At 30.5% G+C, this 17,262-nt stretch overlaps 2 protein-coding genes across 2 annotated transcripts in view; one reads left to right on the top strand and one right to left on the bottom strand.

The window, feature by feature from the left end:
* The window catches only part of LOC140444533 (cytochrome b5 reductase 4), a 595,617-nt gene that overhangs the window by 464,879 nt on the left and 113,476 nt on the right, over positions 1 to 17,262 (bottom strand). The window lies entirely within an intron of this gene.
* LOC140437655 (uncharacterized) lies at positions 4,853 to 9,393 on the top strand. The gene is made up of 2 exons (XM_072527291.1): positions 4,853 to 9,109; positions 9,163 to 9,393. Exon 1 carries the CDS (start codon positions 4,912 to 4,914, stop codon positions 8,638 to 8,640), a length of 3,729 nt encoding a protein of 1,242 aa, XP_072383392.1. The 5' UTR covers positions 4,853 to 4,911; the 3' UTR covers positions 8,641 to 9,109; positions 9,163 to 9,393.

Raw genomic sequence — 17,262 nt, 5'->3', positions numbered from 1 at the left:
GACCTGTTCAAGACCTGTTCAAGACCTGTTCAAGACCTGTTCAAGACCTGTTCAAGACCTGTTCTAGACCTGTTCAAGACCTGTTCAAGACCTGTTCGAGACCTGTTCAAGACCTGTTCAGAAGTTAAGCGAATACCTACATTTTACGATGAATAAAGATTTGAAAAGACAACTTATAACTAAACGTAGAAACATCCAAAGTAAATTAAGACAATTAAAACAAGGACAAATAATCCAAGAAGATTTATTTAATCCAATTACAAAACACTTGAAAAATATCGAGAACAAGTTAAATAGTTCACAAAATTCCAGTCCAGAAAATGAAACAAAAAACGATGAACCTTTAAGGTACATTAAAAACGATGATGACGATAATGAAACTACTGACTTTGAAACAAGTGAAATCAAACAATCGATATTGGACAACATTGAAGTGGATGATATAAAAGAACAGATTAAAAATGATAAACACTCTGAAAATCGATTTGAAGATATTGCTAACCAGGCGCGTGTAGACTACTGGGATCAATATGATCCATTGCCTAGGAAATATATTACAAATATGCACGCTGATGTTCTAAACAAAGAATTTGATCATAAATATGGAATTCGATTTGATGAAACATCTGAAAAGCTACTGATTGGGAATTCTGAAATAGATTTAGATGGTGCTGATATTCTTTTAAAAAAGAAAAGGTACAGAGGAACACCAGGTTTATATGAGCTTTTGTTTAAGAAATATCCAGCTAGTTTTACAGATGAAGATGAGAATAACTATAAAAAGATAGTTGTAGCGACGAATGCTCACAGAAGGCATTACAGATCAAGTAAACAGATAGATGGTAGTAGATTAGAAAAATATAAAAAAATAATTGCACCAATAACAGAAGGTAAAGGATTGGTTATGAAAGTAAACAACAATAAAATCGATTACGTCCACTGGGATGATCCAAATGAACTTGTAGAGCGATTACGTTTATTACTATCTTCACAGCTAGCTGGCCATACAGGACATACAAATGAAATAAATTCAATTATTGAAGAACTAAAAGAGGCAAACATTATAGAATAAATATCATGTATGTTAAAAGAGATATCGTTAATGAGTTACACAAACCTGCAAGAATTAACTTTAAAAGACGAAGAATTATTATAAAATCTCTTAATGATTTGTTCCAAGCCGACTTGATTGATATGCAAAAATATTCAAATACAAACAGAAATTTCAAATATATTTTGGTTGTAATAAATTGTTTTTCAAAATTTTTATGGGCTTTACCACTAAAAAATAAATCAGGTGTTGAAGTAGCCAAATGTATGGAGTATGTGTTTAAACAGCAAAAACCAAATAATCTTCAAACAGATATGGGAACTGAATTTTTTAATCCACATATGAAAAAATTGATGAAAAAATATAATATTAATCATTACAATGTATACAGTGAGAAAAAGGCTGCGATTGCTGAGCGAGTTATTCGCACGATTAAATCAATGATTTGGAAACAGTTTAGTTTCAACGGTACCTACAAATGGATTAATATTTTACAACAAGTTGTTAATGAATACAACAATAAAGTTCACAGAACAATAGGAATGAAACCAGTGGATGTTAAGAAGAAGCATGAAAAACTATTGTTAAACACCGTATACAATCACATTAAAATTGTCGATTTGGAAAGTCAAAAATTTCATATTGGTGATCATGTACGCATTTCAAAACATCGAGGAGTTTTTGACAAAAAATACAATCCAAATTGGTCTAATGAAATTTTCACTGTTTATAAAATAAAACTGGGAAACCCTATTACATATTATTTAAAAGACTATAAAGGTGAAGAAATTCTTGGGGGATTTTATAAGGACCAGTTACAAAAAGTTAAACATAAAGACAGTTATTTAGTTGAAAAGGTATTAAAGAGAAAGAAAAATAAAATTTTTGTCAAGTGGTTAGGTTTTGATAGTTCTCACAACTCATGGATAGATAAAAGTGACGCAATATAATAAAGAGGGGATAGAAAAATATGTAAAAGACGTTCCACTTGCAAGATTTTGTTTGTTGTTAGAGAATATCGAGAGAGTGAAAACATGTTCATTGTGGATATCCAAGGTTTCTCTTTTCCTGGGGAAGATGTATTTCTTTGTAGGGAAATTGCTATTTTAGATCCTACTACAGAAAACATTATACACCGAATGGTTGTTTTACCAGTAACAGAAGCAATGATAAATAAGTCATATATAAAATGTATCGAACAACAATGTGTTCAAAACCATGGTTTAAATTGGCAATCTTGGCATTTTTGTGATACTCATCTAAAATATGAAGAAATTTCAAAATTTTTACACGACAACGTATTAGACGAAACAATATTGGTAAGAAATCATGAAACAAAAAAATATTTGGAAAAATTCATGGAAAATCGCATTGATTGTGTACAAGATGAACCTAATATACTTTCCGATGAGACTATGAATCATATTTTTAAATCACATCCATGTTTTCAACATAACAATGAAAATTTACAATGTGCTCTAAACAATGTATTTAATATTCATTATTGGTATAAATATTGTAGAAAGTGTTGACAATAAAAAAATAAAAATTAAAAATAGTCTTTTATTAATAGATACACACAAGACATTTATTTTCAAATTGATACCAGACATGAAGCTTGTAAAACAAAAGACTACGCTTGATGTGGAGAATAATTTATTGGAACCAATTGAGAATAAGTTTAAAAAGCATGGAGTTTTGTTCCCTTCAACTATTCGATGTATTATAGTTGGCCCTTCAAATTGTGGTAAGACCAATGTGATGATAAGTCTATTGGAACATGCTAATGGATTAAAATTTGAAAATGTGTATATTTACTCAAAATCATTAATGCAACCAAAGTACAAATATTTAGAAACTTTGCTAGAACCAATTAAAGGAATAGGATATTATACTTACAGTGGAAGTACGGATATAATGCACCCATCTGAAGCGAAGCCCAATTCAATTTTTATCTTTGATGATGTTGCTTGTGACAACCAAGATGTTATTCGAGAATACTTTAGCATGTCTCGTCATTCTCAGGTGGATCCATTTTATTTGAGTCAGAGTTATGCAAAAATACCTAAACACCTTATAAGAGACAATGCAAATATTTTAATTGTATTCAAACAAGACGATTTAAACCTAAAACACATTTACAATGACCACGTCGGAACAGATATGACTTTTGAAGATTTAAAAAAAATATGTTCAATATGCTGGAAAGAGAATTATGGATTCTTATCCATTTTCAAAGATAGCGACATAAATAATGGTCGATATCGCAAAAAGATTGATCAATATTTTTTAATCAAGTAAAAGGTGTAAATGAAATAAAATACAGAGATAATAATTAGAAAATTAGTTTATTTAATAAAATAATAAGATATAATTATGTACATACTTTTATTTCCCTAAAGCATCTGAAACAAAAATAGTAAAATTTAGAATTATATCGAAACACAAAAATAAATCACTTACTTTTCTATTTCTGACTAAGAAAATCTTCCATGTTCAGCTCTTCCAGATCCACTATGTCTTGGTTTTGAGTCGTTGTCGTCTTCGTCGTCACCTTTCTTTTTTTTGTTGGGGATGGCTGAGGATCGTCGTCGTCGTCGTCATTTGATGTGGCAGGTGGAGAAGTTGGATTTGAATACTTAGACGAGTGGCCAAAATGAGGGGGAGGGGGAGGAAGATATGGCCTTTTTGTCCCCACCAACTGTCTTTGTTGTTGGTACTTTTCAAACTCCTCCACCTCATCATCTAGGAGGTTAAAACGGTATTTCTTACATATGTTTTCCAGCACCTGGAACTCTTTATCATTTTCCACTTTAACTCTCATGTATCTTAATGGAAGGTATCCAAATTTTTTTTTTAATGTTTTGTTATTCGGCGAGTATGTAAGATGGACAAATATTCTGTCTCCCTTAAGGGAAACGTCCTTTACGCCATACCTTTAATAGAAAAAATATAATGAACCAACAGCAGCATGAATCAAACAAAGAAAACAAAATAAAAAAAGACCGATTCGAAAAACTTATAATAATCCCATGAAATATTTATAATAAAAAAAAATAAACCAGTAAGAGCGAAATAAAATCATGTAGAACAAATCAAAAAAGGAAAATGGAAAAACAACCAAAAATAAGTAAAATACTTACATAAATAACTGCTTCACAATTACAAAGGCGTCCTTTATTGGTAGGTTAATTGGATCCTCAGATACAATAACCAACTGGCATGGTACATTGGCCATTTCGATAGTTCACTGACTGTTCACTGACTAACTGATAGATCAATTTAAAATTAACCGAATTTAAATAGTAAGAATAAAAAAATATATATTAACGTAATTGACTGACCTATTTGATCTTTATTGCAATGCAGAAAATAGTACAAAACATGTTTATCATTAAAACGTTTATTATTCCAAAATTAATTTATCATTATCTAAATAAAATGTGCTTATCTGCCTGACTTTGTAATTTTAATACATTGCAAATAACTTATTTACATCAGAGTTAACCCTTTTGACCCATAAAAATGCAGTCACGTTGAACAACATCTTATTTGCGTCAGATTTAATCTTTTGACCCATAAAAATGCAGTCACATTGAATAACAACTTATCTGCATCAGATTTGATCTTTCTGACCTCTAAAAATACAATCACGTTTAATAACAACTAGTTTGCAGAATTATTGATAAATTTAAACTTTTTGATCCTAAAATATAATCACGTTGAATAACAAGTTACAGAAATACGTCAATTGATTTTTTTTTTACTGGATAAGTATAAATTGGAGAGCATCCTAATATTTGGTTTGTGCATTCGAAAGTTACCAAGTTAAGTTGAACCAGTTACTAGTGAAAAAAAAAATGAGTCAGCAAGTAGTCGATGAACTTTCCAACCAGATTGTAGAGAAGATGGAATCGGTAAGTAGATTAATTAAGAGAAAATCTGATTTACGAAACGTAATAAGATATTTGAAAAAACAAATTTTTATTTTGAATAAATGTTTAAAGAATAGGGTTTCTTGTGTTAAAAATTTTCACTGTATAGAAGCAAATTTAACTATTCTTAAAACATATCTTGAAAACTTTAAGAACAGACTAAATGCTAGAAAAACTCTTAAAAGGTGTTTATTGTGGCAGGATGTGGAATCTTGTTTTAATAGTAGAATAAAAACAGGGCTAATAGTCAATTTAAAATATAAAGAACCCAAAATATTTTTGGAAAAAGCTTTTAGGAGTTTTTCAATTCAAATTAGAAAAAGTTTGTTGTCGTGTCTTTTAAAAGTTAATTTGATTTTATATGGTGTTTTTATCAAACCACAAAATGGTGAAACCTCTATTAAACATTTTTCAACCAAAAATGTAACAATTGACCAAAATACAGACCTCAAGGATTGGTATAAAATTAATTGTATTAATGTGATTTTAAAAAAATTTGAGGAATTTCAAGAAAGAGATAGTGGTTGGGCACTATCACAGATTCTACATTTAAAAGTTAATATAAATAGGTATAATCCAATACTGAGTGGTATTTCCACCTATGTTAAATTACCTAAATATATAAGCAATACAAAGAGTGTAATTAACATTAAAAATTCTGATCCTTATTGTTTTCTCTGGTCAATTGTTGCAGCGTTACATCCTGCTAAAATCAATGTTACACGAACCTCATCTTATCCTCATTTTAGTAAGATATTAAAGTATCATAATATCAGTTTTCCCATTGACATAAAAGATATCCCTAAATTTGAAAATTTAAATAAACTTTCAATAAATGTTTTTACAACAAAAGGAACAGGAAAGGAAATTTTACCTTTGCTATTAAGTAAGACTAGTTTTTCTCCTCGTATTAATTTACTTTTAATTCATTCTCAAGATAATAGTACAAATAATAATAGTAGTGATGAGGATGATGGTCCTTTGTGTAGAAAAGATCTATTTCATTTTGCTTATATTAAAAATTTTTCAAGATTAGTAAATCAACAAGTTAAAAATGTTAGAAACAAAAAATGGTTTTGTGAAAGATGTTTTAATCATTTTAGTAATGATGCACTCTTACAAAATCATTTAGAGGACTGTATTAATTCAAATTCAGTTAAGATGGTTTTACCAACAGAAAAGAATAATATTATGAAATTTAAAAATTTTAAACATAAAGAACTTGTTCCTTTTGTTATTTATGCTGATCTAGAAAGTATTCTTATAAAATGCATTGACAATAACAATGATCCTAATATAAAAACTTATTTGTCTCAAAAGCATGAAGCTTTTAGTATAGCTTATTATTTTAAATCTTCTTATAATGATTCCTTATCATACTATAAATCATTTACCGGTCACGACTGTCTTGTGTGGTTTGTAAGAGAACTTGAAAAGATAGCAAAGAGAATAACTAGAGAAAATTTATTGCAAAAATTCAACAAGTTAGGTCCATTAACTGATAAAGAAAGACATGATTTTAATTTGAGTTTTGTTTGTCATATTTGCACTAAACCTATAGTCGATCCATTGGATAAAGTTAGAGATCATTGTCATATTACAGGAAAATTTCGAGGAGCTGCTCATAGATCTTGTAATGCTAATTATCAAAATACACATACAATTCCGATTGCATTTCATAATCTCTCTGGCTATGACGCACATTTTTTAATTAAAAGCCTTAATAATAACGTTAAAGGTAATATATCACTACTTCCTCTAAACAAAGAGAGGTATATATCATTTACCAAATACATTCAAAATACAAATATTAATTTTAGGTTTATAGATTCGTTTCGATTTATGTCTGATTCATTAGATAAACTTTCCTGTAATCTAGATGATGATCAAAAACAAATAACGAGAAGGTACTTTGAAGATGATTTTAAATTTAATTTAGTTAAACGAAAAGGTGTTTTCCCATATGAATACCTCGATAATTGGGAAAAGTTGCAAGATACTTGCTTGCCACCTATTGATAGTTTCTTTAGTAAAATTAATAATGAAGGAATAACTCATGAGGATTATCAACACGCATGCACTGTTTGGAACACGTTTGAGATAAAAAACTTGCAAGAGTACGCGGAATTATATTTAAAAACTGACGTATTACTTTTAAGTGATATTTTTGAAAACTTTAGACTGATGTGTTTAAAAACATACGGTTTAGATAGTTTGCATTATTTTACTTTACCAGGGTTAGCATTTGATGCCATGTTAAAAGTAACAAATGTAGAATTAGAGCTTTTAACAGATATCGAAATGGTTTTGTTCTTTGAAAAAGCAAAACGAGGAGGAGTGTCACAATGTAGTAACAGATATGCAGAAGCGAACAATAAGTACATGGGTGATAAATATAATCCTGGTAAAGAGACCTCTTATACAATGTACTTTGATGTGAACAATCTATATGGTTCAGCTATGAGTTATTTCCTTCCTTATGGAGGATTTGAATGGATACCCTTAAATGATATTTACAATTACAATATATTAAATTGTCCCAATGATAGTGAATACGGATACATGCTGGAAGTGGACCTTGAGTATCCAAAAGAACTTTTTAATTCACACAAAGATTTGCCATTGTGTCCAGAACACATAACTCCACCAACTTCTAATTCTACCATTAAAAAACTCTTAACGACATTGTATGATAAAAAGAAGTATGTTATTCATTATATGTATTTAAAACAAGTTATTAGCTTGGGACTGAAGCTTGCTAAGATTCATCGATGCCTAAAATTTAAACAATCACCTTGGTTAAAGAAATATATTGACTTAAACATTGAATTGAGAAAGGAGAGCAAAAATGAATTTGAAAAAAATTTATTCAAACTTTTTATAAACGCTCCGTATGGCAAAAGTATAGAGAATGTACGTAAATATAAGGATATAAAAATTGTAAACAAACTGGGTGGTACATACGGTGCTAACTATTACATTTCCCAACCGAATTTTCATAGTTGTACCATATTTGATGAAAATATGGTAATAATTGAAATGCAAAAACAGAAAATTAATTTTAACAAACCTATTTACATTGGGATGTGTATTTTAGATATTTCGAAAACAATTTTGTATGACTTCCATTATAATTATATTAAAAAAAAATTTCAAGATAAAGCCAAGTTATTATACACGGACACAGATAGTTTAATATATCAGTTTTTTGTTGATGATATATATGCTCATATTAAAGAGGATATTCATAAGTTTGACACATCAGAGTACACTGAAAATAATGTCTATAACATTCCCTTAAGGAATAAAAAAGTATTGGGCTTGATGAAAGATGAAAACAAAGGTCAAATTATGACACATTTTATAGGATTGCGCTCAAAAATGTACACGATAAAAACTTTAAATCAGGATCAGGAAATTAAAAAAGCAAAAGGAATTAAGAAATCAGCTTTAAAGGAACTAACTTATGAAGATTATTATAAAAGTTTATTTAAAAAAACAATTGTAGAGGTTTCCCAAAATTCTATTGTCTCCAAAAAACATGACGTCTATACAATAACTCAAAGAAAAGTTGCACTTAGTCCATATGATGATAAAAGAATGGTTAATTTTTTAAGCACTGACACTTTACCATGGGGTTTCAATGATAAATAATTCTTAAATACGTTTGATAGTAAAAAAGTTCCTTATTCTTTATTTATTATTTTGGTAATAAATAAAAGTTTGTTTTTTAAATTATCTTTCTATTTTTGTACATCAGGTTTTCTTTAACCGATTAATCTACAAATTAAAATGGGTCCTCTATGGTGTGGTAAGTTATTTCACATATAACTTAAAAAATATATCGGTAATTAAAGCTGTTTTTTTTCTTTAGAAAAGTAAATTGTCATGGGAAAAAGTTTTTACCGACCAAAAAAGATTTATAAAATTACAATCGAATACAAGAAGAAAAATAATACCATACACCCAACCTACTACTTCTATCATCAAAATGTATGGAACGTTATGGTGTGAAAACTGTAAAAAATTCTTTTGTTTTTGTCAAACTTCTTTAGAGATGCATGGAGCCATATTACCTGACTTGTATTGTTTCGAAACCATGCCTAAATCATAACACACAAAGGTAGTAGTATTTGTAAAACAAATATTTCTTAATTAATTATTTTTATGTTTCAGCCTTTAGACCATGTAATTCCAAAGAACCGCGAATCCCTCCAGAAGATCAGGGATGGAATCGTATCCAATGAAGTGGTCAGGTACAAGGACCGGTACGATTCCCAAATATTACGGGGTCATTCTTCACATCATGATAACTTGGTGAGAGCGAGTTACATGGATTCTGTGACGAGGGACTATTATCGACAGGTTAAGAAAAATATACATTATAACAGTAGAGTGTATATTTTTAATCAGATAAATAACTTGTTTCAAAACAAATAAAATTTATAGTATCAATCCAATATTGTTTTATTTACATCTACCCACATATATATCATTAAAATATATATACACAATAAAGCATTTATGTGATACATAGTTATTTTTCCTTTTCCTACAAGTTTCAAAAGTAAAGACTAGGCAGGCTAGGCTAGGCAGGCTATACAGATATATCTAAGCATCGTACACAAAAAAAATTTTGACGCAACAACACCTAAAATATTTCCAAGTCTCAATACAAAATTTATTTTTTCGATCACCCTGTACAAATTTAACGAAAAGAAGAGGAGATGAAGCGATAAGCGATGAGTTTTGCACTCGACATACAAGGTGGTCCGTTCCACTCAAAGACACCCCCTCTGGTCATTGTCGACCGATTCTTTTACTTCTTCAGGACAGGTAAGACAAAGAAGAGACAAGTGTAAAAACATACAGGTAACGTAGGTGACAATTCTTCGGCTGAGAAGAAGAGATCTAGAGATAAGCGACTAGTTCTTACGACCCTCTGGTCATTGTTGATCACTTCTTCGGGAGAGAAGAAGAAGAGATCAAGCGATAAGCGACCAGTTCTTACAACCCTCTGGTCATTGTCGATCACTTCTTGTACTTCTTGTACACCCCCAAGGTCAAATCATGGCATCGATACCTTCGCATCGGAGACCCTGATGGACAGGTTACCAAAGTGATTCAGGACCCCGCTTCCTTATCTACTCACGTGTGCGTAACAAAAAGGAAGATTGTGATTTTATAATGCCTAAAACAACCAGTGCTTCAACTTCGATTAAACCTTATAAAGAGCTGTCTATGGATATGGGAAAAATCTACTGTTCAGTCTGTGGCAAAATTGTAAGTATCTAATATTTTCTATTAAATATCTAATATTTCATACATACAGGGTGTTTCCAAATGACACTTACAACGTTTGACTGTAGATACTTCTCGAAAAATTGAACAAAACGATATAGTTAATGAGGGGTCAAACTTATTTACTTTTCGAGATACAGGGTGTTAAAATTAAAAAAAATTAAATTCTTTTAGTTAATAACAACAATAACTTTAAAACCAATAAACGTATTTACTTGAAATTTAGTACTCGTAGGTTGTTTTTAAATGAAAAATAGCTTCCTTTAGTGAGAAAAAATTGTCCATGGTACAATACAATGGTGTGTATTTAGAAAAATTTTTCACCTTTACTTTTTTTTATGAAGTCAGCTATTCTAAAACACAATTATTTTTATTGTAATTGAATTAACAAAAAAAAAACTTTTGTTGAATTTTAAAATAAGTTATATGATGTACTAATGGTTAGTAACAAAAACTAATTTGTGGATTAATACTGCATTTAAAACACTTAGCGAGTGTTTTTTTTTCCAAACCAGTTATTTGATTAACCAAAAACACCTTGTATATTTTTATATTTTAAAGGTTGGGTTAAAATAAAGGTTTTTATTTTTATTTATAGATAGCATGTGAGAAGAAATTTCAGATAGACCAACATGTGAGAACTGCTTCACACATTGCAAAAAAAGGAAAAATAGGAGGAAAACATCAAACTTCAATGGCTAAATGTTTCCAATCTACTTCAAAAAAATTAGATGAGCAAGAAACTTTTAATGAAGACTTGTGTCGCGCATTAGTGTCTGCAAACATACCGCTTTCAAAATTAGCAAATGTAAATTTTAGTTCGTTTCTAAAAAAATATTGCAAACTTAATGTTCCAAGTGATCGGTCTCTAAGAAGAAATAATGTGAACGGGCTATACTCGTCGGTGTTAATTAATATTAAGGAAGAAATTGCAGATAATTATTTTTACATATCTGTAGACGAAACCACTGATTCCTCAGGAAAGTATATTGCTCATTTATTGATTGGTGTTCTTAAAGAAGATACCTTACCAAAATCTCATCTTATTTCATGCCAGCAACTTGAGAAAACAAATGCTTTAACAATTTCGCGTTTTATACAAGAAACATTAGCAACTTTTTTTCTTCCGACAACTATTCCTTCTAATAAATTACTGCTTATTTTATCGGATGCTGCTCCTTATATGGTGAAAGCAGGACAAAATTTAAAAATATTTTTCCCAGATTTAATACATGTTACTTATGTAGCGCATGGATTAAACAGAGTTGCAGAGGAAATACGAAAAAGTTTCCTCTTGTAAATACCATGATATCCAGTGTCAAAAAAGTATTTCTTAAATCTCCTATAAGAATTCAACTTTATAAAGAAATGCTACCTAACATTCCTCTTCCACCACAACCTATTTTAACGCGATGGGGAACATGGTTAGAAGCAGCTAATTTTTATGCAGATCATTTTGTTAAAATAAAGAACATAATTGATACGTTAACAGATGAAAGTTCCCAATCTCTTTTGGATTCTAAACAAACTTTTCAGAGTAACTTGCTTCAACAAGAACTTTCATTTATAAAATCAAATTTTAGTTTTGTTCAAAAAACAATTACTCAGTTAGAATCACCAAAACTGTCATTGTTCGAAAGTACAGCATTAATAAAAGAATTTGCGTCATGTTGTCGGAACGTTAGAGGTAATATTGGAAAAGATATTTTAAAAAAATTTGAAGCTACTATGGAAAAAAATAAAGGTTACCATATTCTTTCTGAAGTAGTCAGTGTTCTAGCTGGAAATATTTCGGAAACAATTAATTTAGAACCAAATGTTTTGGTTAGTTTGAAAAATGCTCCCGTTACATCAGTTGATGTTGAACGAAGTTTTTCCATATATAAATATATGTACTCAGACAGAAGCCACAAGTTTTTGTTAGAAAATTTTGAACACCACTTGGTCATTTATTGCTACCATAATTCTAAATAAGTTTATTCATACTTAAAAATGATGTAGTTACTTAAAATAAATGTAAATCTTAATGAATAGTAGAAAATATTTAGTTATGTACACTTTTTTTTTAAATAAAATTGTTACTATTTTACGATTTTTTTATTTATTTGTATGCATATTTTGTAAAATATTTGCATATTTTCGGGTAAACACGTGTATATTTATGCGCATATTTTCTACATTTTTATTTGCATATTTGCCGAAGTCTAGTAATTACCAAATTCACAGAACGACAAAGGCACGTACAGAGGCACCACAAAGAAATTCATTTCTAATAAAAGAGTTCAACTCTAAAAAAAATAATGAAATATCTACACCACTGGAATTGTGGTGTCGCCAACAGCTTAATTCCGGTTTTACGATTGGTCAAATTGCTACCATAATTGTAGCCAATGGTATTGCCCGAAATTGAAACTCAATTCCTGCTTTACGATTGGTCGAATTGCAACGATAATTGCAGCCAATAGTATTGCCCGAAATTGAGCATTGGCTGTCGTGCAAACTCCAATGGCAGAGCGCCATGGAGCACTTGACCTACTTAATTTCATATAAGTATAGGTGCACGATGGCCAAAAATTCGTTCTGGATTGGACAGGGCTCCGCAGAACCAGCCTTCTTGGCATTAGAGACCTTCTGGTTGATTCAGTTCCCAGAAACTGTGCTTTTTATTGCACCTAACCGCTATCCTTTTATTTCAGGATTTTTTCTATGTTCTCTAGCGAGACTTAGTCTAATTTACATTTAAATTGTATTTATTTCAGCTTTATCGACTGAGGATATTTCTCGTGAAATATTTTATTTCGAATTAAATCGTATTTTAGACTTAGTACGATTTCATATTTTTCTTCTATTTTCAGGGTATTTTCGACTTAGAAAATTTTTCATATTTATTTATTTGGTATTTTTCAACGAATTTAGACTTGGGATAATTTTGTAAAATTATTTCTCTTTCAGATTCTCCAAGTTCCTGAACGGAACTTAGAAGAATTTTATAATATTTTTATAATATTTCTTTCATCGACTTTATCGACAGGATAATTTCTGACAAATTATTTCTTTTCCTTTAATGACTTTGAAATATTTTCGGATGTAAAATAACTTTGAAATATTTCTAATATTTTATTTCTCTTTATTGACTTTGAAATATTTTCAGACCGAAAATAACTTTACTAATAATAATAATAAGAATAATTTTACTAATATTTTATTTCTCTTTTAGGGACTTTGAAATATTTCTAGTATTTTATTTTTCTTTATTGACTTTGAAATATTTTTGTTATAAAAATAACACATAATAAGTCTCATCGACTTAGGAAATTTTTGGTAGTTGAAAAATTCCAATAACTTGCTTTGTGTTGATATTTCGTTACATGTGTTTGTTGATTCGTCCCGAAGTCACCACGATAAACACTTCTATCACATTTTGGACGAAATCGACTTGGTAGAAATTTCACCTCTTTTCTAAATGAAAGTATTTTCCAATGAATCACGGCCTCATGGCCTCCTTAAATTACGATTTTTATGGTTCTTTATCTTCTTCCTTTGCCCTATCCGTTTCGGACGTTGGCTATTAACAAGGCTATTTTTACTTTGTTTACGGCACCTCTGAACAGTTCGGTCGATGTTAGTCCGAACCATTGTCACAGGTTATGCATCCATGAGTGTCGTCTTCTTCCCGGTCCCCTCCTACTGTCGATTCTTCCTAGGACTATTAACTGTAGCAGACGGTACTTAGTATGCTTCATGACATGTCCGAAGTACTCAAGCTTCCGTTTCTTTACGGTGAAGATTATTTCTTTGCTTTTGCCTATTCTCTGCATTACTTCCACGTTAGTGATGTGGTCTGTCCAGGATATCCGAAGAATACGGCGATATATCCACAGCTCAAAGGATTCTAGTTTCTTCAGGGTGGCTTCCGTTGTGGTCCATGCCTCTGCTCCATAGAACAAGACCGGGAAGACATAACACTTGACCAGTCTTAATTTTAGTTCCATTGAGATTTTGCTTGTGAACCACTTTTTCATATTGTTGAACGCGTTTCGCGCTTTTTCAATTCGTGATCTTATTTCTGTTGACTGGTCCCATTTTGTGTTGACTGTGGTTCCAAGGTATGTGTATGTCTCCACTTGTTCTATTTTTCGGTTGTTTAATGTCAATTGCATCGGAGGTTGTTGTGTTCTGCTGATGAGCATGCATTTAGTTTTGGTTGTATTGAGTTCTAAACCATATTCTTGACTTGCTGTGTGTATGCTTTGCATGAGTCTTTGAAGCTCGTTGCAGTCATTTGCGATAATAACTGTGTCGTCAGCATATCTAATATTATTGATGGTTCTTTATATACCCCAATAAAGCATTAATTAGACACATAAGAATTTCAGTGAATAAATATTAGGACGACTCTGCTGGAAATACTGTCTGAAACCCTCGCCCTCCTTTTCTATTATTTTCTCTAGCTCTTTGCGAAGTAGACTTCTTAAAATTACTCGCTCACTTCTCTTCCTAATATAATAAAACACGCCAAACTCCACAATTTACCGCCAAATTCAGTTCCGTTGTGTTCGGTGAGTTATGTTAAGAGAAATATAAGAGGCCGTTATGCCTTTCTAAAATAGTCCATAAATTCCGACACGTACATCAAAGGAGACCGAGGATCAAAAGGCGTTCGCGCGAAACGGTCCGTCGGCGCGAAGCTTTGTTTTCGCAAACAGCCGTCATAATTATGGCTTTAATCAACAAAAAAATGTAGCTGAAGGACGTGATCTGGAAAACTAGCTGCCGAGGTGGTTGTGCTTCTAATTAGCGGGTGAGCTCTAGCGAAAAAGTGGTAATAAATTGAAAATGTTTGCAAAGCGGAAAGTATGCGTGATATTCCAGTCAACTAGACTAATAAGCCAGTCTCAAGTCATTAGTACGCGGTTTACAGTTAGTCTAGTTTATGAAATAGCTGTGTATCTCTATTTAATAATCCAAAGATAACATTAATTGCTCGGTAGTCCTCTCTCTTTCTTTTCTATCCAGCTACACCTATGTCGTTTCGATATTTTGATTTTGAGCTTTTGTAATTCATTGGATTTTTGTCATTTTATCATAATATATCGACGGTGTCACGACAGAAAGGCATAAGCGCCATTGACAGTTTTTTTCAGGAGACACAAAAAACGTTTAATATCGCTTAATATTTCTTTTTTTACATTTTTTTGGCATTTTATTATTATTGAACTGAGGCATTCTGACTTACCATATGTTATTTATAAAACAATTATTATAAACATGAGATATTTAACATTTTGGTGCTTACGCCTTTAATGTTAGGTTCTGTAGTGTTTAAGCCTTTTTGAAAGGCGGTTACCATATTTCGAAAAAAGTATTTTGATCAAAAAATGTCGCTTAGGAACTTGTACGCCTTTTAATTTTACAGAATTATAACAAAAATGGAGAATAAATCTTTTGATTTTAAAGCATAACAATTAAGTAAAAATAATACAAATTAAACAATACACAATAATATATTTATGAGTTTCTTAGAGTTACATTGGTGTAAAAAAATACAAAAATAAAAGTTAATATAATTATCACGTTATATTAAGTAAAAAACAACAAAAACTATTAAAACGTACCATTTTTTCTACATTGATAACTAAGTAAGTTGTATTATAAAACTAATAGAAATAAAATGCAAATCAAAATTTGATAACAGAAAATAACATTTATCAAAAACAAATTGATATTTTGTCAATTTCAGTCTCATTTTTAAAAAATACTGTCAAGGATAATGAATCTGATTCGCAGTTTAAAGAATCATTTTGTTGTATAAAATCATTACAACCTATCTTATCATCAACTAATGAACTAAATACTATTGCGGCATTATTACTACTATCATCAGTATCATCACTATCTGAGTAAGGTACAAGCTTTTTATCACAGGTTAATAAATCAGTCTCTTCTTCGGCAGTTTCATCAATATTCGAAAATAAACGGCTGTCAATATTCAAATTTAGACTTGAGGAAAACTGAAATCCACAATGGCATCATCATCTAGAACAGAACTAGGCATTTGGAGTTCTTGTTCATGGTCTTTTAGTACAGGCTCTAAAAGAATATCATGCTTTAGCTCTTCATTGAGGCCCTCATTTTCAGTGGAAAATGAACCATGGTTTTTATTATTTCCCCTGGATTCCTGCACATTGCTTTTCTGATCTTCCCAAATGGATTGCAATGCAAGATTCATTATTTTGTGCCCCCGAGAAACCATTTTAAAAACCATTAAAAAAAGAAGTAAGGGCTATTCAAATGTTAGTTTTTTAAAATAATATTAATACCAAAATATAACTTTAAAAAAAAAAGAAAACTATACAACAAAGTCAATATATATTTTATTTAAGTTCAAACCTTATTTAAGTCGGTTAAGTAGTAACTTTTCTATGGCAAATCTAAGTCATAGTGTATTTTAAATGGCCAAATGGCGGTTAGATAAACGAAAAATTTTTTTCTGAAGAGGCCTAACCGACAGTCGGTAAAATTGTACATTCTTATGGTATAGTATGATTTCTCAAGATAAATAATCTAACTAAATGCTTAACAAAACATTAAATATTAATAATATTTCAAATTATTGTTTACCTTATTGATATAACCACCTTTTCAGACCCAAGACGTAAGCACCACCTTCCACTACGGATCTTGTCGCTTACTGATTTCGGTGTCTCATCTTTTAAGAAACTCGTTTGGCGGTTAGAAAATTCAAAGCTTGTTTTAGTCGAGTTGGAATTTTTTACAGCTGCGTCATTTTAATAGTCGATAGGACGTAAAATGTATTTTATTTTGATACCAAAACATAAATTTATAAATTTTGGCGCTTATGCCTTTTTGTCGTGACGCCATCGATATTTGGAAGCAGACCGTCAGAATCCAAAGAAATTAATATTGAACAAACCTTTTAAATAGCTTTTTAATATAATAGTATAATACCTTTTA

This window comes from Diabrotica undecimpunctata, chromosome 1 (genome assembly GCF_040954645.1).
Source record: "Diabrotica undecimpunctata isolate CICGRU chromosome 1, icDiaUnde3, whole genome shotgun sequence".
NCBI lineage: Eukaryota > Metazoa > Arthropoda > Insecta > Coleoptera > Chrysomelidae > Diabrotica > Diabrotica undecimpunctata.
The sequence above is the reverse complement of the archived record's forward strand: the minus strand, read 5'-3'. Positions and strand labels throughout refer to the sequence as shown.

Bases quoted from the DNA above. Each gene is read 5' to 3' on its own strand.
- LOC140437655 (XM_072527291.1), top strand. From the start codon at position 4,912: ATGAGTCAGCAAGTAGTCGATGAACTTTCCAACCAGATTGTAGAGAAG.